Below are 26,937 nucleotides of genomic sequence, written 5' to 3'. Positions count from 1 at the left end.
TATTAGTCATCCGTTTTCATAACACCAACTATTTCATTATTTACAGCAATGTATATTTACGAAGCCCGAAACATGGAATCTACGAAATAAATCCCTAAAGTTACTGACACGTTAAAATTCGCTGAGCGTTACGCTTGTATAACACACGGCGAAAGCCGCGTCAGTAATTAATGCCCCGCGTACGCTTGTTTTCTGATGTTCGCTCGTAACATGAAGTTCATTTATTTATTTGTCTTGTTTCTCTGCGTACCTAATATTTTTTGTGAAAATTTTACGAACGCGCTCAGTTCTTCATCAATGGGTAAGTTGTAAACGAGATAGGTGATGATCACGTGTCCGTCATCCGGTGAAAACAAATAAGCCCACACGTCATATTTTAGGACTAAAGCCCTAAATTCTTCATGAAACTCACAAATTTACCATCGGCGTCAGTTTCCCGCCTTGGCGGCAACAGCAAGTACAAGCATATGCGTGCACACACGATTACACGGCTTTCCGTCAGGGAGGAGGTAGTGACGATTCATCCCAGCGTGCCCCCATACCTATTATATCAACGTTTGGGGCATACATTCAGCCTGCCACCCACGTATCGCAGCACCCCCTCCATATACTGTCAATATTCGGGTGATCACTTTGCGCCCTCCCCACCTGTTGTGAGACTAGGGAGACACCCCCCCCCCTCTCTCTCTCCGCGGGCACGCTTGTGTGTACAAGTCACGCAAAAAGTTATCATGTTATGAAGTCAACACGACACAAACGATGACAAAGTTTTTGACGCCATCATGTGGCCTCATCATGGCATTATTGCTTCACACTATCTCCGCCATCAGCCAACCAATCACGGATGCAGTGCAAAACAAAGTAAGGTGCAGAAGCTTTAATTCAAATGCTAAGATCCTACAGACAGTGCGAAACCACGTTCGATGCAAAAAACTTGCGGGGGAGGGGGGGGGGTAAATTAAATTTTCGACTGAAAGAAAACAACGTGTATCGAGCTGTCCTTGGCGAGAGCACAATTCGGGACCTTGCGAGTTGTTATTGTAATGGTGGCGTAAAACGTAAACCTGTCCAGTTATCTACCTCGTCAGCAATTAGTCATGTTGGTCGTACAATAGTGCCAATCATAAACAAATTGAACGGGACGCCAGAGTTAGGCCAATTACCTCGTTTTTTTTTTTTTAGTACCGCGCTCACACCGACGGGCACATACCGCTTCGTATGAGCTATTTAACACTTTTAACTATCCGAGAAAACAGGATAAGGCAGGAGAAAGGTTTAGAAAAAAACCTAACGCATGAAATAAAAGAGGTCTCAAACGTATTGGCATAAACTAGCCACTTGGTGCACACACCTGCTACGTTCTAGTGGTTAATTATACGATTTCTAGCTTATCATCTTTTGCACGAATACATTCGTTATTTCACACGTAACTAAATTAAACCACCTTCGCTCATGATAAAGTTTGTCCTGACAACGTTCCTCGGATGGCCGAATACGTGTGTACAATTGCTGTGATATACGAGCTAGATGTAAACAAACCAGACTTCTTTTTTGCTCCACACAAGCACGTTCTAAGCGCGGCTAGTCAATTCAGTATTACGTAGCAAGGACTTAGTATTCAATATCGCGAAAATTATCGCAATGTTGGCTAACAGCCGCAAAAACTTTAGGCACGTAGCAGACGCCCGCCGCTTTGCCACGGCTTCTATCGCGGGAAAAGTCTACGATGGATGGATGGATTGATATCGCTGTACCCTTTAGATCGGGTGGTGGCTAACGCCACCAAGCCATAATGCTTAGTGAACCGAAAGCTATATTTATTTATTTTCATATAGTGAGGTTGAGGACTCGTACTTTGCAGTGAATGGTTTAATTTTCGCTCGTGTCTTGACTTTAGCCTGCAATCAGATAACCTACTTCTGGTTAATTCTACCCGCTTACAGTCTGTTTTGCCCTCCCTGTCCCTAAACCCCACTGCTTTGAAAAATTCTGCGTCATCATCCTGAACTATTGGGTGACATCAACTATAGGGTGGCATCATCCTGAACTATAGGGTGGGGAAACATTATCAAGTGTTCGGCAGTTTTGTCTTCCTCTCCACACGCACTGCATACCGTCTCTTCCCCTTCGCATTTCGCCCGATATGTCTTGGTTCGCAATACTCCCGTCCTGGCCTCAAACAGTAGAGAATTACCCTGAGTATTATCGTAGATCCTTTCCTTGGCAATTTTCTGCTTTAAAGTTCGATAGATCTCTAGTGCGGACTTCTTAATTATGCCGATTCTCTGCATATCGGTCTCAGCTTCCTTCACCTTCTTCATAACCGATAATTCTTTTTAGTTTGGCCCCCTTCTGTTTTCTAAGAATTTACCAGTCAATTTTCTGGTTTGCTTCCTCCATTTTGTATCGACATTCTTCTTGTACAAGTAGCTGAACACCTTCCTAGCCCAACGCTCCTGCCCCATTTCTCTATATCGCTTCTCAAATTTTATCTTCCCTGCCCTCAAATGATGTCCATCCCATATCACCTAGTACTCCCTGATTTGGTGTATTCGCGTGAACTCCTAAGGCAAGCCTACCTGTTCCACGTTGCTTAATTTCTAATTTTGCTTGAACTTCGGATCTCATGCCCAAGACCGCATTGCCAAACGTCAGACTAGAGACCATGACCCCTTTCCATATTCCTCTCACAAAATCATACCTATTGTAATTCCAGAGTGCCCTGTTTTTCATTACCGCTGCATTCCTGTTACCTTTAGTCGTCCTGTATATTTTGTGTTCCCTAAGGTACCTGGCCCCATTCCTTATTCATACGCCAAGATATTTGTATTTACATGTTATCTCTAGCGTGATCTCCTGTATTCTAAGCTCACTACGTTTATTGTCATTAAAAATCATGACTGCTGATTTTTCCTTACTTAATCTGAAATCTAACCTATCTCCCTCATTACCGCAGATGTCCACCAATCTCTGCAAATGTTCCTTGTTGTCGGCGATTAGCACTATATCATCTGCGCACGTCAATGCTGGTAGTGCCTGTTCAATGAGTTTTCCTTGTTTGACGAAACAGAGGTTGAAGCCCAGTCCACTTCCCACAAATTTGGCCTCTGATTCTTGTAGGTAAATCATAAATAACAAGGCTGAGAGATGCCACCCCTGCCTATAAGCCCCCATTTTACCTCTCCAGGCTTGGATACCTGTTTTTCCCACTTTATAACTGCCTTGTTACCCTTATAGATATCCTCTAAACGATTAGTGACTCCATCTTGCACACCTAATGTGTACAGTATTCCCCACAAGTTCTCTTGAACCACGCTGTCATACGCTTCCTTGATAACCAAAAATGCTAGCCACAGGGGCCTGTGTTCCTTTTCTGCTATTTCGATGCACTGCGTCAGTGAGAACAGATTGTCTTCCTACCTCCTGTGTTTCCGAAACTCATTCTGCAGTTCCCCCCGCACCCCCTCATTCTCTACCCATGCCTGCAGTCTTTACTTTATAATCTACCTCGCCAGCCTGTACCCCACTGATGTCTCGGTCATAGGACGGTAGTTGTTTATGCCAGCTTTGTCCCCTCTCCCTTATAGATCATGCTCATCCTGCTAAGTTTCCCTCCATCGGGGAATTCACCATCGATTATTAGTTTGCTCACTGACTCTCTCAAAGCCAGCTTAGACTTCGGACCTAATGTCTTTATCAGCATAATTGGAATGTCATCTGGGCCTTTTGATGTACTACTAAAAACACTCTTCTCAGCCCTTTCCAACTCTCGTTGTGAAAATGGAGCCATTGCGTAGCTTGATTCAACCTTGTCCATTGTGATGCATAACACTTCTATGTTGAAAGTTTTCTGTCTCGATATTTTTTATATATGCTATAGATTCGTTCCCTTCTAGCCTAGCACCTTGAGCTCTAGTTAAAAACGTCTGCTCTAGGCTCGTCTCATTCTTTAGAGGAGTTTAGATGGTTCCGCACTTTCGCAGCTGCCTTTCTATCTTTTTTATGTACTTCTGCCAGCCACTGAGCTCCCTTTCTTCTAATCTTTTCATTGATCAGAAGGAATCTATTTCTTCTACAGCTTAGAAAGATTTCCCATTGTATTTCAACATCATCTGTCGGTTCACCCGCTGCATAGCATGTCTGTGTTCCCTAGAGGCTTACTGACGTTTTGCTATGGCTCTCTTAACTTCCTGATCCCACCAACTCTTGGGTTTGTGTCTTCTTTTCCGGGGTGACTTGTCACGTGCCTTAGCAAGCTCGTGCTCAAACAGTCGAATTAGATTCGTTTATGCCCACACTGTTTTATTATCCTCAGTGATTACTGTCTCAATTTGTCTAGTAGCTATTTCTATTTGCCTTTCTGAATTAAAATTTTCCTGTAGTTGCTCATCTTGTCTCTTTCCCAATTTTCCTGTTCTTCCAAAACTTAGCTTGATATGTTTGTGATCACTACCCAGACTTCTGGAGCCACCTTCATTTATGTGCATTTCCCTGAGCTTATCATACATCCTATGCGACATCAGTGCATAATTTATCGTCGACTGCAGCCTTCCTACCTCCCATGTTATTTGCACTTCACACTTTTCGGTTCTGTTGCAAATGATCAAATCAAGCCTTTCACCCATATCCGTGATCATTTTGCCTGTCGGGTTGGTATACCCATCTATATCTTCTATGTGCGCATTCATATCTCCTAGTATAATTGTCTCGCACTCTCTTCCTAACTCCTGAATGTCCTTTGGTATGTACTCTACCGTTGCCTGGTTTTCCTCCCTGGTTTTTGCTTCCGTCCACAAGTACACCAAACCGAGGAGTGCCATTTGCCCTGCCACTTTCCCTTTTAGCCATAAATGTTCCTTGCACTCCTGCTTGACCCTTTGCCAGTCTGTACATTGATGCATGGATGTCCCAATGCCACCCCCCTTTCTGCTGCCTTCTGTTCTATTACAATATTCCCACGCGTAGTCCGGATTGTTCAGAGGTTGTTCCATGACCCTAAGATGTGTTTCTACCAAACCGTACGCCATCGGCCTCTCCTGCCTTAGCTGTTCTTCTCTCTCTTCCCACTTCAGCCTGTTCCTACCACCCTGCATGTTAATATACCCTGTGTCTGAATTGGCTCGGCGCTCGTGGCTACGTCTATTTCTGCCCCGGACTCTACCTATCTTAGATACTGGTGCCACTTTGAAATCGTATCTAGCATACCACCTGTCAAAAAGTCTCGCTGGTTGTTTTCCTCGTTACTAGCTATCCTGCAACCTGAAGGGCCCGCGTACCCCCCAAAAAAGCTACTGCGCGTCCTGCAAGTCGCTAACCCACCTCTGACCTAGCCGCCCATCGAAGTGAATTCTGTCTCGTTGAAAACCACCCCACCTATGCACCTCTCTGTTTATTTACGCCACTTCGAAGCCTTTCTCTCGACTCATTCGCCATATATCTCGATTTGCGTTGACAACCGCTCTTTGTAGCTTGTCGTCATGCACCGGTACCTCCGGTATCGTGCATATCCCTACCTGTTCCTGAGGAGAAGTGGCGCGCATGTCATCAACCCCTTTCGCCAGTGTGGTCGCTAGTTCTGTATTTTCATTTGGGACATCGTTTAAACAGCCTGAAATTATAAGGAGGTTTCGTCTATCAGCTGTAGTTTTGAGTTTTGCGCTCACTTGCCTCATGACTGCTTCCAGCTTGCGTCTTGGGAACGTCCCTACTGCCACCTTCTTGTCACCTCTTACCCTCTCTTTGATTGCTTCTGCGCATCGATTTAAATTCGAGTCCCTGGCGATTGTCACATGCTGTGACTTTTCAGCTGGAGCGTCATGCACCTGGAAGTTACTTGCACCTGTGACGCCCGCTGCTTTTTCCTCTCCCAGCCCCACCACTACTTCGCTGAAGCTGGGCCTTGCGACAATTGAACGGGCTGAACCTGTTTTTTTTTTTTCTTTTCAAACTTTCTTGCTCTTTCTTCTCCGATGTTCTGGTTGCCGGTGCCCTACTGTTCTCTTCGTCCGCCGCTCCTTTGTCCAACTTGACTAGTCATTCCTCGGCGGACTTCAGCATTTCTCCCATTGCCCTCGTTTTTTACTGCTCTGCCACCAACGCAGTCTCCAGCTTGGTGATTCTCAACAGCAGTTCACTCTGAGCAGCCATAATTTTCTCTATTTTTTCCTCGACGTCATATTGCCTGCACTTCGCGTCAGCCTCCTCTCCATTTGGTTCTGCACTTGGGTCTATTTTCAAATTCAGCCCGCATCCTGAACACTTTACAGCCTTTATAACTATGTCTTTATGACACCAATTGTCCTTAAGGCTTGTCTCACTCGATAATTACAAAACACAATCTCTACCCTACGAAAAAGAGAAAGTCTAAGCTCCACTACTAAAATTTGTGTGTTCAATGTACGTGCACCACCCCCACGGGGTGGCAAGAGAAAAAACACAAAGAAACAAACACATATGCACGCACAAACTAGTAAATACCTGGTGACTGACCCCCGCAAAAGCCGTACAATGTAATAAGCGCTAACTGCTGCCTTGTTAATTTAAAAGGCAAGCTCAAAACATGCAAAACCACTTATCTGCGCAGCCGATCAGGAGCGCTCAAAAAGCACGTCCATCCACCATGCCAGTCCGAACTGAACTCGGGTCTGGCACGACACGGTCTGGCACGACAGCGTCGCGGCGCTGAAGTTCACCGAAAAAGGTCCTCACTGGTGGTGTTGGTGGCAAACTTTTTTTGGAGTGAACTAGAAAGTTTTTGTGCACCTGAGTGGCAGTGCATAGTCCGGGACGCATTTGGAGATCGCCGCTGCCCGGGCGCGCGCCACCAAGGAGCGTTGCGCATCTTAGGTATACAGAGCAGCCGAGCAGGTACTCCTCCCAAGTCTCTCTAGATGGAATGAGGAAGGGGGATGAGAAAGGGGGAGTAGCAGGACACGATCTCACAACGTGAAAGTTGTCGGCTAACACTTGACAAGTTGGACACGTGCCAGATATTTCTGGTATGAAGTGCCGGGCGACTGCTGGAGTAAGAAAAGTGTAAGTCTGAAGGCGGCGTAGCAGTCGTTCGTCCGTTTTCGCCAGACTGCGTGCGGAGCCAGGATAAAGTCGGCGCGAACTGCGATAATAATCTAGAATATCATGGTAGCGTGTGAGACTGGAGTTCCCAGGATCCGACCCAGGACATGAAAGGGCAGCGGCCCGGAGGAGAGAAGCGCGGAAGTGGCATTTGCCGCTTTACGAAATGAGGCATAAAGCGCCAGGAAGCGGTTCGAAGAAAATTAGCAACCATTGGGGTGATGGAACCCTGGATGTATCGAGAAGAAGCTGAGCGCCAGTATGTTAAGATAATGTTAGCAGTGTGATGGGAGGCAGCCAAAGCGATGGCAGCCTCATCTGCATGAGTTGCCTTGTCGGTTCTAAAGGAGAGGCCATCGACATGGCGGCCCTTTGTGATCACAACGGCCGTGTAATGACCCAAAGGAGAAGGGCCGGAGACGTCTACATGGAATACGCTTAGGCGATCGTAGTGACGCACCTGAAGGTCAGCAGTACGCGCTTGCCTACGACCGGGCTGTTGTTCGGGGTCCATGTTATGGGGCGATGGCCCCACGTATAGCTTCTGGTGCCGTAGATGCGGTACTGGAGGGGGGGGGGGGGTCAGTGATTGTGTTTAGATAAAGTCTGTGGAGCAGGCAGCGCCCGGATGGCGTCTGGGATAGATGATTGAATTGGTTGACGGCTTGGTTGGATCGGCTTCCTGCAGCTCCACGAAGGAGTTGTGCACTCCCAGAGCCGCAAAGCGTCTATGGAAGTGACGCTGGGAAGGTCCAGTGCGCGTTTATACACAGAGTGCAGAAGAAAACCAAGTTGGTGTTCGTGGTGACGATGCAGGAGAATGTAGGGTGAGGCATAGAGGACTTGTCTGGTCGCAAACGCTTGGGCCAGCCAGAGGGAGTTAGTTCCTCAGAGACCACCCTGTTTGGTAGATACCCACCGGATCATACGACTCACTTGTTCGCTTGTGCGTCGGAGGGAGGATATGGTGCCTTTATGGTCCAATAAGGACGAGAGGTGCAACACGAGGATCCGAAGGTCTTGAACTGATGGTACAGGTTAGGAAGAGAGGGACATCTGGTGTGGTAGGCGCGAAACCGATAGAAGAGCTGATTTGGTGGGGGAGCACTCCAGGCCGCAAGAAGCGGCGTAAGTGTGCACTAGAAGGGCAGCCTCTTGTAGACGTTCCTTGATTTGAGCCGGAAAGCTTGTGTTTGTCCATATTGTTATATCATCGACATGCAGTGCATTTTGTACCTCCTCGACTTCGTTTAGTAGAGAATGGAGCTTCATCATAGCCAACGTAAACAGGAGGGGTGACAAGAGTGCACCCTGAGGCATAACGAGCGTGCCGAGTGGGAACGGGTCCTGTTCTGTAGAATCAATGCGGAGGAATACCATGCGCTTAGAAAGAAAAACGCGAATGTAGTTGAAGGTCTTCTGTCCACAGCCTGTAGTATAAAGATTAGCAAGAATGCCACTATGTTTAACATTATTGAACGCGCCTCGAAGATCGAAAGCTAGTACGAATTTGTCATTGTGGCGCATAGCAGTGGGTCCTAACATATCCTGTTGAAGCTGGAGCAGGGCATCCTGTGCCGACAGATGCGGGCGAAAGCCAAACATGGTGTCAGCAAAGGTTCTCCTAGACTCCAGGTAGGATGAAATGCTTCGTGGACCATAGTTTACATAAGTTTGCCGGCGCAAGAGGTTAGAGATATGGGCCTCAGGGCCTCAAGGCTAACCGGCTTACCTGGCTTGGGGATGTATGTGACCATTGAAGTCATCCATTCTGCTGGAAGCGGTGAGCCGTTCCATACAGAGTTGATGAGGTGGAGCAGTGGTCGGAGAGCCTGGTCGGGAAGATAAGCTAGGATCGATACTGTGATGCCGTCCCGACAAGGAGCCATGCCCCGTCGCATTTTTGCCAGCGCTTCCCGCTAGTCGGGGAGCATGTACGGAGCTTCAAGTTTGTAGTCGGGAGAACCGGAATACGTGTATTCTGGCCCAACGGGGTTGACCTTGCGACAAATGTATCGGTCGCAGAGGTTCCGTGCGAGTTGGTCCGTCGTGCCCTGATATGAATGCAAAGCCCAATGCAGTTGGCGCTGTGTTTCTCGACGAGTGAAGAATGGGTTCAGAAGGCTCCGGAAGAGCCGCCCCGTGCTCTTGGAGCCCATCTGACTTGCTGCATTTGTGATGGTGTCCGTACAATTTGAGTCTTCAAGCTGGACAGAATACGCAGCCACTTCTGTGGTGAGGGTCTTAATGCAGGAGCGGACTTTAAGTTTAGCTTGTTTCGCTTCCAACGACGTGTTGAGCCGCGGCGAGCATCCTAGAGATGCAGCACAGGTGAGTCAGTAACTGGAGTCACGTTAGTTGTAGCAAGTGCCTGAGTATACGCTCGTTGCGTACGAAGGGCATAGGATGCCCACCCCGCGTATTCGCTTGAGGTAGGGCTCGTGGAGAATAGTTACATCCTGAACTTGGTCCAGTCGGTGAGATGGGCCTGGCCCTAGTGTTGGTGCATTTCCTGACGCGGTGTGAAGGAAATACGCAGCATAAAATGATCGCTGCCTAGTTTCCTTGAGATTCTTCGACATAGCATCGTGGATGTTATGAGGGAGGGATAAATAGGGATAAGTATAACGCGACACCATGTTACCGGAACATGTGGGATGTGCCGGATCAGTGAGCAATGCCAGAATGAGTGAGGCGATGAGCTCCTTAAGCTGTCGTCCCCGAGCCTTCTCATAGTGGTAGCCCCAGTGAGAGCTGGGGGCATTAAAGTCTCCAACTATCACAAGGGGTTGACGGGCCACCGTATGCAGCGCCTGATGAAAGAGTTGCGCGAAGGACACCAGTGAAAGAGTGGGGGGGGGGCAGTACACATTGAAAATTTGAATCGATGGTTGTCCCCTCCGCTGAGGGAGCACTGAAACTATGAAGTATTCATACGGAAGGCATTGATCGACATCGATCTGAGTCGCCGTGTACGCCTTATGCACGAGGAGAGAAGTGGTGGTGCCACTTACACAAGAGCAGTATCCGTAAATTGTAAGTGTCGTGCCAGATTCCTGGAGTGCCAAGACGACTGGCTGAGAGAAGAGAGATTGAAGAAAGGAAAGTGTGCGCGTTCTCACCTGTTCCTGAAACATCTGGAGTTCCACTGTAGGAATTGAAATTTTGAAGGTCGTATTGAATGGAGTGACCATTTGGTAGCCATTATGAATATCTTATATTTCAGATGCCCTCCTCCATGTCGTGTTCGGAGCTTTGAGAGACGTGAAGAAGTATGGAAACTGAGTTATCGGGGGGGGGGGGGGGGTGTATGACTGTGGCTACCTAGCGGAGCCGTGGAGCGGAACCGGTACCAATTTGTAAAGGAGAACGGGACCGCAATGTTATGGATTTAAACTGAGTGGCCGCCCAGGCCTGGATGGCCTGCGCTACCTCAGCTACTATGCTTTGCACGGTAAACGTGGAGATATGGTGGAGCAGACGATTTTCAAGGCGGTGAACGCGCTCCTCAATCCACTAAGTTGGATCTAAGGGCAGTGGAGCCGGAGGTTTTCCAGGAGCCAACGGTGCCACCGGTAAGAGAGCGGCAGCTACGGGAAGTGTCAGGGTGTTTGGTTTGGGCGCAGCCTGAGGGCTAAGCTTGGAGGTGGTGGCCGGAGTGGCCGCCTTGGCAGGGACGGTGGGACCAGACACTTGCGGGGTGCACTGTTGCATGGATTCAACTTGTTTGGTTAGTAATAAAATTTGTCGTTGAAGGTCCGCTTTCTGCTTGCGGAGAACCACAAATTCCGCGGAGAGAGCATCAGCAGGAGGGGGAAAGAGCGGCCTGGGAGCAGCAACTCGTACCCAACCGCTTACCTGTGGTGGCGCCGTCGAGGCAGTGAGCGGCGGAAATTCTTTAGTGTCAGCCGGACGTGATGATCAAAGTTGTTTTAGAGAGGCATCCGTCTTGTTGTGGAGTGGCGATGACGTGGACCCGCGAGAAGGTGTCGAGGTCGGCGCGAACTTACGGTACTTGCCCATGCAATCTGGCCCCGGTTTCGTGAGAACCTTGGCAGAGGAGGCACATGGGGTGGCAATCATGGTTGCTAAGGCCTTCGGCAGCGAGAGTGCCACACTTGGCACAGCGGTCCGGGTTAGGGTGGGGTTCCCGCATCTAGTACATGCGGTAACTGTCTTCTTATATATTGGAACGCTCGTCGCCACACAGTGGTAGAAAAGGAAGCGCGGGAGCTTTGTGCCCTCGAAGGTCACCACCGCCGCCGTGGAGTCACCGAGTTTACGAACTGCAAGGACAGTTCTTTGGGGCCAGTGTAGTTCAGACTTAATCTTTTGAAAGGTTTCGGCAGGGTTGATGGTGATGACACCCCTGCGCGTTTCCCCGGAAGGCTTTGCGTGACCTCGGACAGGTAGCTGCTTCTCTCCCACCAGCAGCTGGAAGTCTCCGACGAGCTTTAGAGCTTTGAGAAACTCGGTCGTGCTGCAGATGATTATGATCTGTTCCCAGATCGGCCGCACTTGGATTTATGCGGTGGTCTTGTCTCTCAGGTAGGCCCGGATCGCGTCGCCCACACAATCAGCTGCGAAGAATGTTCGGAGCTCTGAAGGAAAGCGTAGCTTGGGGACCACGATGTAACCGTTTCTGGAGATGCGAGGAGTGTGAGGCGGACATCACTTGCGTTGCTTCGCCGGTGGCGAAGGAGCAGAGGTAAGCGCGACGTCTGTCGGATGGCGCGCAGCTGCAGCGTCTCGTTGCTGGGACACGGGCTTAGATTTCGCTTTCTTGCACGTCCAGATGTTGACCATATTATTGAGATATTCGTTCTCCGATGGCATAAGTTTCTCAGGGGAGAAAGTCTACATGTTAACCACTAGCATTGAGATAGGGTTATAACCTGTAACTGCGGTGGCTTTCGCAATCGCCGGGCTCAAATCTCGGCGAAACTTGCTAAGTGTAATGAAACGTGGCTTAGCGGGGCCGCGATAAGTGGGGGTGAAAACAGTTGCTCGGGGTACCGAAGAAGGGCCCACCTGGATGAAAGTGGTATCCGGGTGAAGCACAGAACAGGGTGACGACGATAGACCCGGTCGTAGCTGAGATGGTGGTGATGGGCCGAAGGAATTCGAGAACATCCGCGGAGCCGATGCGAGAAGCGTCCATCGTCAACGAGTGCTCGTAGCGTCCCCCATCGTCACTCGTCCCATGTATTAGCGCGGCGTTTTAGACACTCCCCCATATTTTAGGTCACTCTACCCCAAGTCAAGTTAGCGCCACTATATTGTGGTGGGCCGAAAGCTCGGCTCGGTTACTCTAGCTTGGTGGCAGCCAGTTTGCGGCAGCGACGATGAATAACTATTCGCGTACCTGCATTTTTCTTTCGCAAGTGTGTCTGCAGCGCTTTCGTACGCGTACCGCTCGACTAAAGCTGTAGTGGTCCAATTCTACGTAGCATATGGCACACAAGTGAAGTTACTCCTGCTTCCAAGATCATGACGATAGTTATACCACGAGAACAGAACGACGAGAAAGAGACGAAAAGACACGAAGGACGCGAGCGCTTGTGTCCTTCGTGTTCTTCTGGTCTCTTTGTCATCGTTCTGTTCTCGCACAATACCTATCGTCATGTCTTACCGACTAGCCAAAGCTGCCACACATCCAAGATCACATTTCACAGGTGCGTTCTCAAAAAAAGTGCTCTTTACGTGGTCTAGAGATACGGCTGACAAGTGTTTTGTAGCACCTTTCAGATGCAGTCTAAATTCCATCCTGATGATCGTCGCTTTTCGTGAGAGTCCTCGGCGCAAAACACTCGTTCCGATAATGCCTTAGTTACAGAGAAATCAGTTTTCGGCACTGTCTACAATGTCTTCATAGGATTGTAACCTTATACAGCCTGATATTTGTATATATTGATCTAGCATTCTATTGCTGGCCTCTCGGCTCTCACATCTTCCAGTTGATCAAGGTTCCCCACTTGCTCATCAATGGTCAGAGCAACGAAATACGTCTTTTGCACTGTTTTGAAAGCGTTCATTGCATTCGGCCTCACAATGGACGATGCGCTGTTTAGTCTGCAGCTGCAGTCCCTAGAACAACAGGACTGGCTGGGCTCTACGCATTCATTACGTCTTTTTCGAAAGTTGCAACGTTAACTTTTTGATTAGGGCCAAAAGGCAGACGATGAGCTCTGATTTCGTTTAGCTGCTATCGCAACTGCGACAATCATTACGACGCCTCAGTTGTGCACTTTTGTGCATTAGTCGCTAGAGAAGGTGGCCTCCTACAAGACGGCGTTTTTTTTTTCTTGACAGTTCGCAATACGTGCAGCTCTGTGCATCGCAGCAGTTTGCTGTCCCGATGAAACCGGTGCTACATCGTGGAAACCGCTGACATGACCGCACTCTTTACATTACGCTAGAATATTATAGTGTACTGTGCCCACACAATCGTACTTTAGATGAAATACCACGCTTGGCCTAGCGCGTCAGCGCGAGGCTACTGTGTTGTAACAAGAGTGTTGTTATCGCTGTCATGCCAGTTATTATTCAATTGCAGTTGGATTGCCATTACTATACAAACGTTAGTGAAGCTGTAAATAGCCGCCGTCCTTTATGCTCGCTGGTCCACGAACATTTTGTTCTAGAATCATATTTTGCATGGTGTTTCAAGTCCAAAAGTAAGAGAAGGAGGAATAAATATAATATATTTAAACGGCGTACTGAGGTTTCCATCGATGGAGCCCCGATTAAAGGGTCCCACTGGTCCGAGCGGCTCGCTTGGCCTGGTCCAAAGTTGCCCGCAGGCTTCCCAGGTCCAGCCAAGTGAGTCGCCGCGACCTTTCAAACTCATTTTGTGTAATGAGGGGTGAGTTGCCCTCTGCTGGTCTTTGTCGGCAAGTCCAAGTAATGTGTGATAGTGTCGGTGTGTCGCCACACCAACGGCAACGATCAGCAATTTGAGATGGCCGGATATTGAGAAGCTAGTAGACAAGATACATACTACAAGCTTTCACACCATCCATGTATATGTGAGTGATAGCACGGGTGTGCATTTTTCATATACATTTGAGTTATTTAGTGGTTAATCGAAACGCACGTGATGGAAGATTGTAGCTTCAATGGTTAAAGTGATAAGCTCTTCTGAAATATGTGATTGTGATACAGTTTGGAGTTTTACATAATCTTACCATGGTCTGTGAATTGAAAGAATACAGCAACATCTGAATATTTTGAATTTGTTGTAGTATCTTTGACATTATTATACGGCTGCATGAAGCCTGTTACAGCGTTAACGCTTTCCTTTCGGTTTTCTTCGCATATCAGGCTGTACAGGTTATCGCTGCTTCAAGATAAAAACGCGTGCCCTTTGTGAATTGTGTATGCAAGAGTGCGTTGTACTGTTTACAAAGTTTGTTAAAACAAGAAATCTCCTTTATGTTGCTTAAGGGTTAATTTCGTCTGTGTTAACAAATTAGGCAAGCAACTTACACAGGGGCGTAGGCAGAAACATTTTACGGGGGAAGGGGGAAGTGCAAATATTTCAAATGGTAATTTTTTTTGCTCTGTGTAACATGGTGAAAAAAATTTTGACAACTGAAGTTATACGCGTGCACGTAAAAAAAGCATGCAGTGCATCGCGTGGTGACCCTAATAAAAACGGGCAGATCCCACGTACCGTGGAAATCGATGATATGCGAAGCACGAATGAGAAATGTTGATATATATATGTCACTTTAAAACCAGCACAACGTTATGAGGTGCAGGTAAATAATGTCTTACCTGACTTCCTTGTCAAGAGTATCATATTTGGATGTGTCCTTTACCTTTGTAATCAATTCACGTCACGTGATACCAAATTTAGTATATGTGCAGGTAGCGAAACGGCCGCGAGCACGCTATGAGCGTAGAATGTTGTTATGTTCTTATTGATACGCGTGTCGGGATTATCATGTTTGCACCAGTCCTATATTTCGTCAACCATTGACATCTCATAACACCAAATTTGGTGTAAGTGGAGCTAGCGAAACGGCCACGAGCGCATCATGAAGAGGGGGGTCCAATATACTCCAATGTAGCGTTGACGCGCTCGCACGCTGGGCACAGCGATGCTACGTTAGCAAAACGCGAGCACTCTATAGTCTGACGCCAGGCGCGACCAGTGTCCGGCGGCCCGAAAGCAACCGGCGCGAAATGCGACATGCAGCATTTCGCACCGATCCGTTACCCAGACAACACTGCGTCTTCCTCTTCTCGTGACGGAGGGACGCCGGACGCGCTGAAACGCGCATGCATCGAAGCAACGCAGCGCGACGCGCTCCTGCGGGTAGGACCAGCGCCTGTCGTGGCAATGCCGGCGTGACGCGACTAAATGAACGCCGGCGAGCACGCGCACCGCGTCACGTCAAAATGTATTTGGTGACTTGACTGTAGTATGTAGTCGTGTTCCCACATGACACGCTTCTCAACATTATCATGTTTGCACCAGTCACGTACCTTCGTCATCCATTGGCGTAACATATTACCAAACTTAGCATTGTGAAGCTAGCGAAACGGCCGCAAGCGCATCATCAGTGTGGCATGTTGTCACGTTGATACACGACACGGATGTCGTGATTATCATGTTTGGATGTGTCATTTACCTATGTTGTCCGATCGCGTCGCGTAATACTGAGCTTGAAGCATGTTGATTGATTCGTGGGGTTTAACGTCATTGCATATGGTCATGTTGTTACATGACACGCATCTCATCATTATCATGTTTGCACCGGTATCATACCTTCTTCAGCCATTCACGTACTGTAATACCAAATTTGCTATATGTGATGCTGGCGCCGCGACCGCATTATGAGCGTGGCATGTAGACATGTTGTTACATGACACGCATGGCATTATCTTTATGTTAAGGTCTGTCGCTTGTGTTCGCCATGCAATCATGTCATACCATACCAGTTTTACAACATGTCATGTGAACGAAACCACCGCAAAAGCTGCAGGATTATGAAATGCAAATCATGACATTCATTACATATATGTCATGATTTTCATGCTATGGATCGTCAAGTAAGTTCTTCATGCAGTCATGTTATGCCATACCACGTTTAGTATCGATACCATTATCGAAACGGCCAGGATAGATAAAAGTCGTAGGCGGCTAGATAGATAGATAGATAGATAGCTAGATAGATAGATAGATAGATAGATAGATAGATAGATAGATAGATAGATAGATAGATAGATAGATAGATAGATAGATAGATAGATAGATAGATAGATAGATAGATAGATAGATAGATAGATAGATAGATAGATAGATAGATAGATAGATAGATAGATAGATAGACAGGCAGACAGACAGACAGACAGACAGACAGACAGACAGACAGACAGACAGATAGACAGATAGACAGATAGATAGACAGATAGATAGATAGATAGATAGATAGATAGATAGATAGATAGATAGATAGATAGATAGATAGATAGATAGATAGATAGATAGATAGATAGATAGATAGATAGATAGATAGATAGATAGATAGATAGATAGATAGATAGATAGATAGATAGATAGATAGATAGATAGATAGATAGATAGATAGATAGATAGATAGATAGATAGATAGATAGATAGATAGATACGCTCAAAGTCGTTGAAGTTCACTAAGAAATGCTTCGCTTTAAAAAATGGTCCTGTCATTTGCAAAAGAATAAAGAAACGGCAGATACCAAGAACCGTGGCAACCAACGATATGTGAAGCATGCGGATGGAAGGTGATCGTGTTGTAGTGTTTTCTTGAGTGACATGCCGTGAAATTACGCTAAATATATGTATAACTTTTGCATGAACAGACATGTGTTGAAGAGTTGTAGATTTTTATATAGGCAGTTGTTTTCTCTTGCTCAACAATGTCCACAGGGACATGAGTATAAGCAACACCGCAAGCGACAAGCTGATAAGTAGCACTTGAGAGATAAGTTAACATTGCTACAGGCATGTTGACATTTTGTGAGACAATGCGCGTGTGTGCCGGATGAAGAGGACGAAGAGTGGTCTCCGCTCGGTGTCTGGTGAACCGGTCATGCCGCTGCTGCTGGTTTGAAATATATTTCACCCACAGCCTCGTCGATACGGCGTCTCTTTTCTTCCTTAACATATTTGGTGGAGGTGTAACATTGCCCGTCCTCACCACGAAGCTTCGCAGTGGCCGCACCGTCCAGCCTCCGGCCATGGCATCCAATGATAACAACCCGTCACCGTCTTCAGCTGGAGCACCAGCTACTACGTACCTTAATTGCTATGTCCCATCGCCGTGATCCCGGTACGTTCGCCACCCAGCCCGGTCTTGACGTTGACTACTGGCTCCGAGTGTAGAGCGCGTTAGCCTCTCACCGACGGGACCCTACCACGATGCTCGCCAACGTAATCTTTTACTTGGATGGCACCCCACGTGTATGGTTCGACGCTCATGAGGCCGAGGTCACCAGCTGGGACATATTCAAGAAACGACTACGCGACATCTTTGGGGACCCGTCCGCTCGACAAATGGCCGCATGGCAAGAACTCGCCACCCGTGTACAGTCATCAACCGAGTCATGTCTCGTACATACAGGACGTGGTCGCGTTGTGCCGCAAAGTGGACCAGAAAATGACCGAGAGCGACAAGGTGGGCCACACACTGAAGGGCATCGCGGACGACGCTTTCAACTTACTCGTGCACAACAACGTCATGACCGTCGATATCATAGTTAAGGAATGCCACCGCTTCGAAATGGCCAAAAACTACTGAGTTCTGCCTCAATTTTCGCGGCTCCCAAACACGGCTGTCACGTCAACCTGTACTGATCTCGGTGCCACACCACCCTTGCACGAGAATGTTACACGCATCGTTCAGCCCGAGCTTGAGGCGGCCCGTTCGACGCCGTTTCATCCACTTCCACTCAACCAGAGCACCGTGCAAACATCTCCAGTGGTGTCAGCATTCAGGCAGTCGAGCGGCAAGACATTGCTAACATTGGTTTTCCTGTCGCATGCTCCGTCGCCCGACCGAACTACAGACCGATGCCGAAAAATGCACCCCGCCATGACTCATACTTTCTGCTCAGATCCCGCAATCCGACGGAACGGAGAACAGCGGACGACAAGCCAATCTGCTTCCGCTGTCACCGAGTTGGCCATGTCTCCCGCAACTGCCGCAGCACTTGGACGCCCCCCTCCCCCGTTGGAGCCAATTTCCTTCTTCTGCTCAGCCATACGCGGACCCCCATCGGTATTCGTCCAGCCGTGAGTATCCTGCTTCCGACGCACCTAATAGCCACTCTACCGCTCGTTCACCGTCACCGCAACGCCGCCGTTCTCCGTCACCCCAACCCCGCCACTATACATCACCGACTATGGATCTTCCCGGACGGAAAACTAGATTATTCAGCTCCTGTAGGTAGTGCTGCATCAAGTGCGACTGACCCAAATCCTGCGCTGACGCTCCCTACTAATAAGAACTTGCTGGAAGTGCATGTGGACGGTCTTTGTTTGACGGCTTCAGTTGACACTGGAGCTCAGGTGCCTATAATGAGTGCTTGTCTCTGTCGCCGCCTCAAAAAAGTGCTCACGCCTGCCGCAACACAAGCCGTCCGTGTCGCCAATGGTGGAACTGTGGCCGTCATTGGATTGTGTACCACTCGTATTAGCCTTGCTGGCCGCCATGTTCCTGTTTTATTTACCGTGCTCAACAATAGCCCTCATGACCTTATCTTCAGGATGGACTTCTTACGACGCATTCTGCCCTGATCGACTGTTCCGCTGGCACTCTCTGTTTAGAACTTCCTCTTCTTCCAGATTCTCGCCCCGAGCTACTGAAAAGCCTCTGTACCACAGAGATCAGTCGGATACCGCCAAAAAACCACAAATCCATTGAATTGGCAACAACTTCAACCGTTATTGACGGTGATTATGTCGTCACACCTATTCCTGATGTTCTCCTGGCGCACGACATCACTGTGCCACACTACGTCATCACCATGGCCTCTAATTGAACATGTCTGGCCATTATCAATTTCGTTTTTACGCAGCAAGTACTACCACACGAAATTTCAGTCGCTTCGCTTCGACACTTAATAGACACCCACGTCACCGCTTTTGTGGCAGACGCATGTTCCGATCTTCCATGTCACCCGCAGGATGCCCCATCACTCGATGCGGCCTTGCGTCCCATGATCGACCCGAAACTCAATCCTGAGCGATCCGACGCCGTATTCCGCCTTTGGCTTCCTACCGCGACACACTTGACGTCGACAGCAGTCCACTGGGTGAGACTTCCCTTGTGAAGCACCACATTAATACTGCTGATACTCCTCCCATTCACTGCCGTTCATACCGGGTGTCTGCCACAGAGCGTAAGTAATTCAAAAAGAAGTCAACAAGATGCTTTCCAAAGAAATTATTGAACCCTCTTCGAGCCCTTGGGCATTTCCTGTCGTGGTCGCCAAAAAAAAACAAAAATGACACGTTGCGCTTCTGCGTCGATTACCACCATCTTAGTTGAATCACGAAAAAGGGCGTTTATCCTTTGTCCCGAATCAATGACGCCCTCGATTGTCTTCACAGTGCGCAATGCTTTTCTTCAATTGACCTACGTTCTGGCTATTGGCAGAGTGCGGTGGACGAGAAAGACCAAGAAAAGACTGTGTTTGTAACTCCCGAGGGTCTGTAACAATTCAAGGTGATGCCGCTTGGGCTATGCAACGTCCCAGCCACGTTTGAGCGTATGATGGACTCGCTACTACAGGGGTTCAAGTGGTCAACAGGCCTGTGCTACCTGGACGATGTCCTTATATATTCGCCTACGTTTGAGACACACCTCAAGCGTTTGTCAGCGGTTATGGACATCTTCCGCACTGCTGGCCTTCAACTAAACTCGTCGAATAGTCACTTCGGTCGCCAGCAGGTTACGGTGTTCGGCCACCTTGTCGACGCATCAGGTGTGCAGCCTGACCCCGAGAAAATTCGTGCCGTCACGAGCTTTCCTGTACCTCAGCCTGTCAAGGACGTCCAGAGCTTTGTGGGACTTGTTCCTATTTTAGAAGGTTCGTGAAAGATTTTGCAACGATTGCACGACCACTCATCGACGTTCTGAAGAAAGACGTAACTTTTACGTGGGGTTCCGCTCAAGCTGCCACTTTTCCTCACCTCATTACCCTCCTCACGACTCCACCTATACTGGCTCACTTTGACCAGTCCACTCCGACAAAGGTCCAAACCGATGCGAGTGGTCACGGGATTAGAGCCATCCTAGCACAACGCCAGCGGGGACACGACCGAGTTATCGCCTAGGCTAGCCGCCTTCTCACAGCTGCTGAGCGCAACTATTCAATGACAGAGCGTGAATGTCTTGCTCTTGTTTGGGCAGTCACAAAGTTCTGCCCATATTTATATGGCGCGATTTTCTCAGTAATTACGTACCACCATGCGCTATGTTGTCTTTCGTCACTGAAGGATCCTACTGGCCGGCTTGGGCGCTGGGCTCTGCTACCGCAAAAACATACGTATACAGTCACGTACTAGTCGGGACGCCTACATCAGGACGCTGACTACTCTCCCGCTACCCGGTCAATGAACTGAGCACATTTCTTGACACCGACACCGATACTTGCATCTTCTCCGTTTCACAACTGACCCGCATCGGTGACAAGCAATGCCATGATGCATCCTTGCGTGCTGTAATTGAACATCTCTAATCACTATTTTCCGACAGGTTCCATCGCTCAATCGTCCTCCACAATGGTGCCCTATACCACCAGAACTTCTATCCAGATGGACCAGCCCAGCTGCTCGTCATTTCAAAACACCTCCGCTCAGCAGTTCTCCATGTGTGCCATGGCCTTCCAACTGCCAGTCACCTTGGTGTGTCAGTCACGCCCTTACGACCGGATTCGCCGATGACTATTTTGGCCTGGGCTTTCACGCTCAGTCAGAAAGTACGTTGCAGTTTGTGATAAATGTCAGCGCCCCAAAACACCATCAACGCTTCCCGCCAGGCAACATCAACCACTTGACCTTTCGTCAGAACCTTTCTTCCGCGTTGGCTTAGACCTCCTGGGCCCTTCTGGCTACAGGTGGCCACAGACTACGCCACACGCTACGCCATCACACGAGCACTCCCAACAAGCTGCGCCATAGATGTCACCGACTTCCTCCTCAAGGACGTGATCTTGCAACATGGAGCTCCACGCCAGCTGCTTACAGACCGTGGACGCACCTTTCTATCAAAGGTCATAGCCGATATCCTTCAGTCATGTGAAACGAGGCACAAGCTCACTACGTCGTACCACCCGCAGACAAGTGTTTTCATGGAGCGTCTGAATCGAACACTTACAGACATGCTTGCGAAGTATGTTTTTTCAAATCACCCTGACTGGGACCTTGCTTCGCCATACGTGACATTTGCATATAATTCTTCTCACCATGACACTGCCGCTTACCCGTTTTTTCTGTTGTTCGGCCGATAACCTATATTACCCCTAGATACAGTCATTCCGTCTACCGCGACACCAACCAGCGAATATGCCCATGACGCTATCACTCGGGCTGCCCACGCACGCGAAATCGCCCGCATTCACTTTCTGGTTTCTTAAGAGAACCAGCGGCGTTTGTACGATCAACGGCACCGCGACGTGCACTTTTTACCCGGTTCATTGGTGCTGCTGTGGTTGCCGAGCCGTCAAGTCGGCTTGTCGGGAAAACTTCTTTCCCGCTACACAGGTCTATGCCAAGTCCTTCATGAGGATACTCCTTTGACATACAAAATTACCCCTGCTGCCTCATCACCTTCACAGCCTACTGATATCGTACATGTAGCACGCTTGAAGCCTTACCACTCTCCCGCTTACGTTGACATCTAGATGCGCCGAGACAGCGCTTCCGCAACTGGGGATTATGCTACATGCATGTTGACATTTTGTGGGACGATGCGCATGTGTGCCGGACGAAGAGGACGAACAGTGGTCTCCGCTCGGTGTCTGGTAAACCAGTCACGCCGCTGCTGCTGGTATGAAATTTATTTCATCCACAGCCTTGTCGATACGGTGTCTCTTTTCTTCCGTAACAATATGAAGCACTAGTGTTCGTGACACTGGTATCCCTAAAATCAATGTCATCATACGCATGGCACGTTACCCTTATTGACGTTAACCCTACGTGACGGCTGTGTCATAAGAGTATATATGTAATGCTTATGCAATTGAGTAGCCAGAACTACAAGCACAATTGACGTTTTACGAACATTAGCGTCTATTTTAAAAGTGTTTCCGAGGCTGGCTATGGCTCTTTGGTAGAATGCTTTATTGCCAAGCAGAATGCTCGCGTGCGATTTCTGCTGGGACCTTGACATTTAATCTTTGCATTTTTCGGGCCTACGCTGTCGATATCAGTTTTTAATAATACTCACGTGTTAAAAGTACCCACGTGTGTTACTATTGTTCCTGCATCGACATTAGGTGTCAATCACCTGTGGCACATTCCTGCCGATCAGTGGCACCTACCTGCCCGCGAATATGTGCCACTGTCTGGCTGGAAGCGTTTGAAGGCGTACGCGACCGGATTTCATCATTATTCATGTCTTGACCACTTCGTCATATTCATCAAACCATCTTACCCTTTCATACTACTTTCGGTCAACGCCAAGTGAATGGGGTGATCACAAGAGCAGCGAGACGTAAGTGGCCTGGTAGAGGAATATAAAAATAGATAGATTGTTAGATATGCAGATAGACGCCGAAAGGGCTTCCAGTACGCAAAAAATGGTTCGCATTTAGTAGGACAGCCAACGTAACAACCGTCTTTGCTGTCTAGTGCAGTCGCGTGGGCAGTCGCGTGGGTAGTCGCGTGGGCATTTTTCATGCGCACATCACATCACAGGTATACCCAAATTTGGCAACCCTGGCGCCACTGTAAATTTACACATTCCAGGGTGGCGGTGGCAAACTTTTTATTTCAAAAGGAACTAGCGAGTTCTTGTGCGTCCGAGTGGCAGTCTCTAGTCCGGGATGCTATTGGAGACCACCGCTGCCTGGGCGCGCACCACCAAGGAGCGTTGCGCATCCAAGGTATAGAAGCCAACAGGTACTCCTCCCAAGCCCCTCTAGATGGGATGGAGAAGGGGGATGAGAAAGAGCGTGCAGTAGCAGGACACAAAGCCACAACGTGAAAGGTGTCGGCTAACACTTGCCAAGTTGGACACGCGCCAGGGATTACCACTATGCAGTGCCGAGCGACCTCTGGACTAAGGAAAGTGTTAGTCTGGAGGCGGCGTAGCGGTCGTTCGTCCGCTTTCGCCAGACAACGTGCGGGACTAGGGTAAAGTCGGCGCGAACTGAGATAATAACCTAGAATATAACGGTAGCGTGTTTGACTGGAGTTCCCAGGATCCGACGCAGGACATGGAAGGGCAGTGGCATTTGCCGCTTAGTTCCCAGCAAGACCTGTTTGGAGTCCATACTATTCTTATGGAGTGATGCATAAAGCGCCAGAAAGCAGCTTGAAGGAGATGAGCAGCCAATGGGGGGATGGAGCCCTGGATGTGTCGAGGACGGGCTGAGCACGAGTCTGTTAAGATAAAGTGAGCAGTGTGATGGGAGGCGGCCAAAGCGATGGCAACCTCCTCTGCATGAGTTTCACTGTTGGCTCTAAAAGAGAGGCCATTGACGTGGTGACCATCTGTGATCACTGCGGCCGTGTAATGAGCCATAGTGGAGGGGCCCGAGACATCTACATAAAATACGCCGGGGCGATCGGAGTGACGCGCCTGAAACTCAGCACTACGCACTTTCCTACGACCGGGGTGTTGATTGGGGTCCATGTTACGGGTTAGTGACTCCACCCACAACTTCTGTCACCATAGTTCCGGTACTGGGGATGAAGGGGCCGGGTCATAATTTGTGTTGAGACTATCTGTAGAGTAGGCGGCGCCCGGAAGGCGTCTGCGATAGATGAATAAGTTAGTTGACGTGATGGGCTTCCCGCAGCTCCGCGAAGGAGTTGTGCATTCCCAGAGCCGCACAGCAACAATTGGAAGTGGCGATAGGAAGGTCCAGCACACGTTTCGACACGAACAATAGGAGAGTATCAAGTTTGTGTTTGTGATGACGACGCAGGTGACGGTAGTGTGTGGCGCAGAGGACTCGACTGGCCACAAACGCTCGTTTTATCAATGTGCTCCAAATGGTCTGGGTTGCACATAATCGGGAGTGGTTTTAGGAAACTCGCTGAGTTTCTCACACAACTCCGCCGCAGTGGTCAAGTGGTTGTGGCGCTCGACAGCTAATCCGAAGGTCGCAGGATCGGATAGAGGCTGTGGCGGCTGCATTTTTTCAGCGGAAGAGAAAATGTTTGAGAACATTGTACTTAGATTTAGGCGTATCCCAGGTGGTCAAAATTTTCGGAGCCCTTAACTACCAATGTGGAATTATATTAGCGCACAAGGTAGAAAGAAGGGAACACTTGAACAGGAAAGATGAGCGCCTTTCCTGTCGACTGCTTCCTTCCTTCTACCTAGTGCGCTCATATATTCCACATTATGTTGTACCAACTGGCGCAGCAATCCACTTTATTCTCTTCCCTAAGGCGTCTCCATCATATCGTGGTTTGGGGACGTTAAACCGAAGATATTGTTGTTACTTTTTATATATGATTTTTTCATCTACTACTCATTCACTTACGACAAGATGCTTTTGTCCCTGACGAGAGAGTGCATGAAGTGCAGGTGTCTTGAAATAGGGGTCAAGATGACGATGAAGATTAAGGAGACAAATACGATAGACCAAGAAGAGGGCAGTTTTGGCCTTCGACTCGCTTCAAGTGAACGCATAAGGAACGGTGTAAGGAAACGCTGAGGTTAATGGGAAAGCCTGATTAGATGAAATGCGTTAGTTATGAACTTTCCTTTTACTTTCTCAAAAAATGTTGCAACACCTAACTTTGTAGCGGTAATACTTTGTGCTCTCTTGATGTTGCTCAATAGACATGCTCATCTAAGGGATATTCAGCATTGATTAATCATTTAGTGTGAAGTATTTTCGTCACTTGGCGCGCATCGTGTGTCTGTAAGTTTCGGTCTGTGTCTTCTTTCATGCGTCATGGATTTCTTACAAAAGTTCACCCTCTCGTCCAAGAAAGCACGAGCGGCAGTCTAATACTACTGAATGCAAACAACACGCATTCGCCACTTTTGTGCGCAATAAATGAATGTTGCTCCTTCCCCAACGAAGCGAAAAAAACTGCGCGCAACACAGGACAGTGAAAAGACGAACCTGTGTTACGCGCTGTTTTTTCGCTTTGTTAATCATGTACCAACCGGCCCAAATAAGCACTTTAGTACAACTCTTTCACCACTACAGTACTAATATAATTTTTTGTCCACAGATCTGAGCAACAACAGTCCGGAAAGAAGAAACTCCGGCTATTCAGCCTGTTCAGCTGACGAAGTTCAATCATCAATGAAGCTAATTCGGAGTGGCGCTGGACGCCTGAATCACCCCTAAGCACAGACGCGCTTTGCTCTACGAGTATGAGAAGACGCATGGAATGCGTGCGAATCATCACAATGTAGAGTGGCCGCACGAATAAAAATGATCTACCAATAAAATACTGGATGTCATTTCTAAATCACTCTGTTGTTGTAGCTTTGTTACAGCGTGAAAACTCATTTCGATGATTTCGCAGTCGCTCAGAGACCTACAGGCACGGCCTAGGGGTCACACGAAGAGGGTGGCCCAGGGTTGCTCAATGCGTGCACCCCCCGTGGCCGCCTTGTAGGATAGAGACAGCAGCGTTGTCTGTTGCGGCGTCTGCCATTACGATGCCCTCTCCGCAAGCCGCCTATAGCCACGATAGACAGCGAACGAGTGCCACGCGGCTCAATACAGAGTTTGTTGTGTGAAAACATGCGGCACTCAAGCAACATGAGAAAATATGAAGTATTCCCATCGGGAATGTGAAAGTCTCACATTTCTATTCTCTAATCTTTAATTTTACAGGGCAATTTGTAGCCGCCGCACCTCGCAGCAGAAAAGTACAGTCTACGCCAGCCACTTTAATGCTTTCAGTTAGGGTCTTCTTCGACTACTCAGTAACTGTTTGAAAGGTCGAAGATGTTAAATGCCTACCCGAGTGTCCTTACCTTTCATTGTGTCTGTGGGTTGTGTGCCTTCCACAAGCGTGTAAAAACAGTTAGCAAGACATCCGAAAAAAAAACAATAAAAAGACGCCTGCTGCCGTGAGAAAAGAAAAAAACTGTGACTGCGTACCACATTTTGAAACCCTTTTTACAAATTATTCATCAGCTACCTCTTTTACAGACCACACTCTGCAACGCACAAAATTTCAAATTTGGTGTTCATGTCTGTTACCTTACTCCAAACAGTGGATTGGCAAAAAAATTGTTCAAAACATATCATAATACTAGGTGCCCTACAAGTAGTTTTACGGCATTAATTCATGACTGACACGCAGAAATTAACTATCAAACCAGGTTTAGCGTGTTTTCCACTAAAATATAATGTAAATGAGTAATTATTAAAAAGCATTCATTGATATTGTTACGAGGCAGTGGGCATGGCTCCACCGTCGTACACGAATCGATGAGGAAGAAGTGGATTCGGTGCGCGAAAGGCTGGCAGCCCTGGGGGTTCTCACCTACTTGCAAATATTGGAAAGACATAAATGTATTTCTTCCGTGTGTTTGTAATCCCCGTAACAAATTGGTGGACGTGCACGGGTACGAAGCGCCATACAATGGAGCTCATACAACGGAACGTCATAGTGGAGTTTTTGTGATGGAACACGGGACTGATCCCACGGCCACCTCTCTATCA

General features: G+C 48.2%; 1 protein-coding gene across 2 annotated transcripts in view; it reads left to right on the top strand.

Moving 5' to 3' along the window:
- LOC142784437 (uncharacterized) overlaps nt 1-25,709 on the top strand; it is a 156,588-nt gene extending 130,879 nt beyond the window's left edge. For both annotated transcript variants that reach the window (XR_012888631.1, XM_075882803.1), the window contains exon 3: nt 25,487-25,709. Coding sequence is in view for 1 of the 2 variants with exons in the window: in XM_075882803.1 (XP_075738918.1) it covers nt 25,487-25,544 (58 nt within the window). In the remaining variant the exon portion in view is untranslated. The remainder of the gene's footprint in view (nt 1-25,486) is intronic.
- The last annotated feature ends 1,228 nt before the right edge of the window (nt 25,710-26,937 follow it).

The sequence above is a fragment of the Rhipicephalus microplus genome, unplaced genomic scaffold (genome assembly GCF_043290135.1).
Source record: "Rhipicephalus microplus isolate Deutch F79 unplaced genomic scaffold, USDA_Rmic scaffold_14, whole genome shotgun sequence".
In the NCBI taxonomy this organism is placed as follows: domain Eukaryota; kingdom Metazoa; phylum Arthropoda; class Arachnida; order Ixodida; family Ixodidae; genus Rhipicephalus; species Rhipicephalus microplus.
Note: the sequence above shows the minus strand (reverse complement) of the source record. Positions and strands in the feature narration are given on the sequence as shown.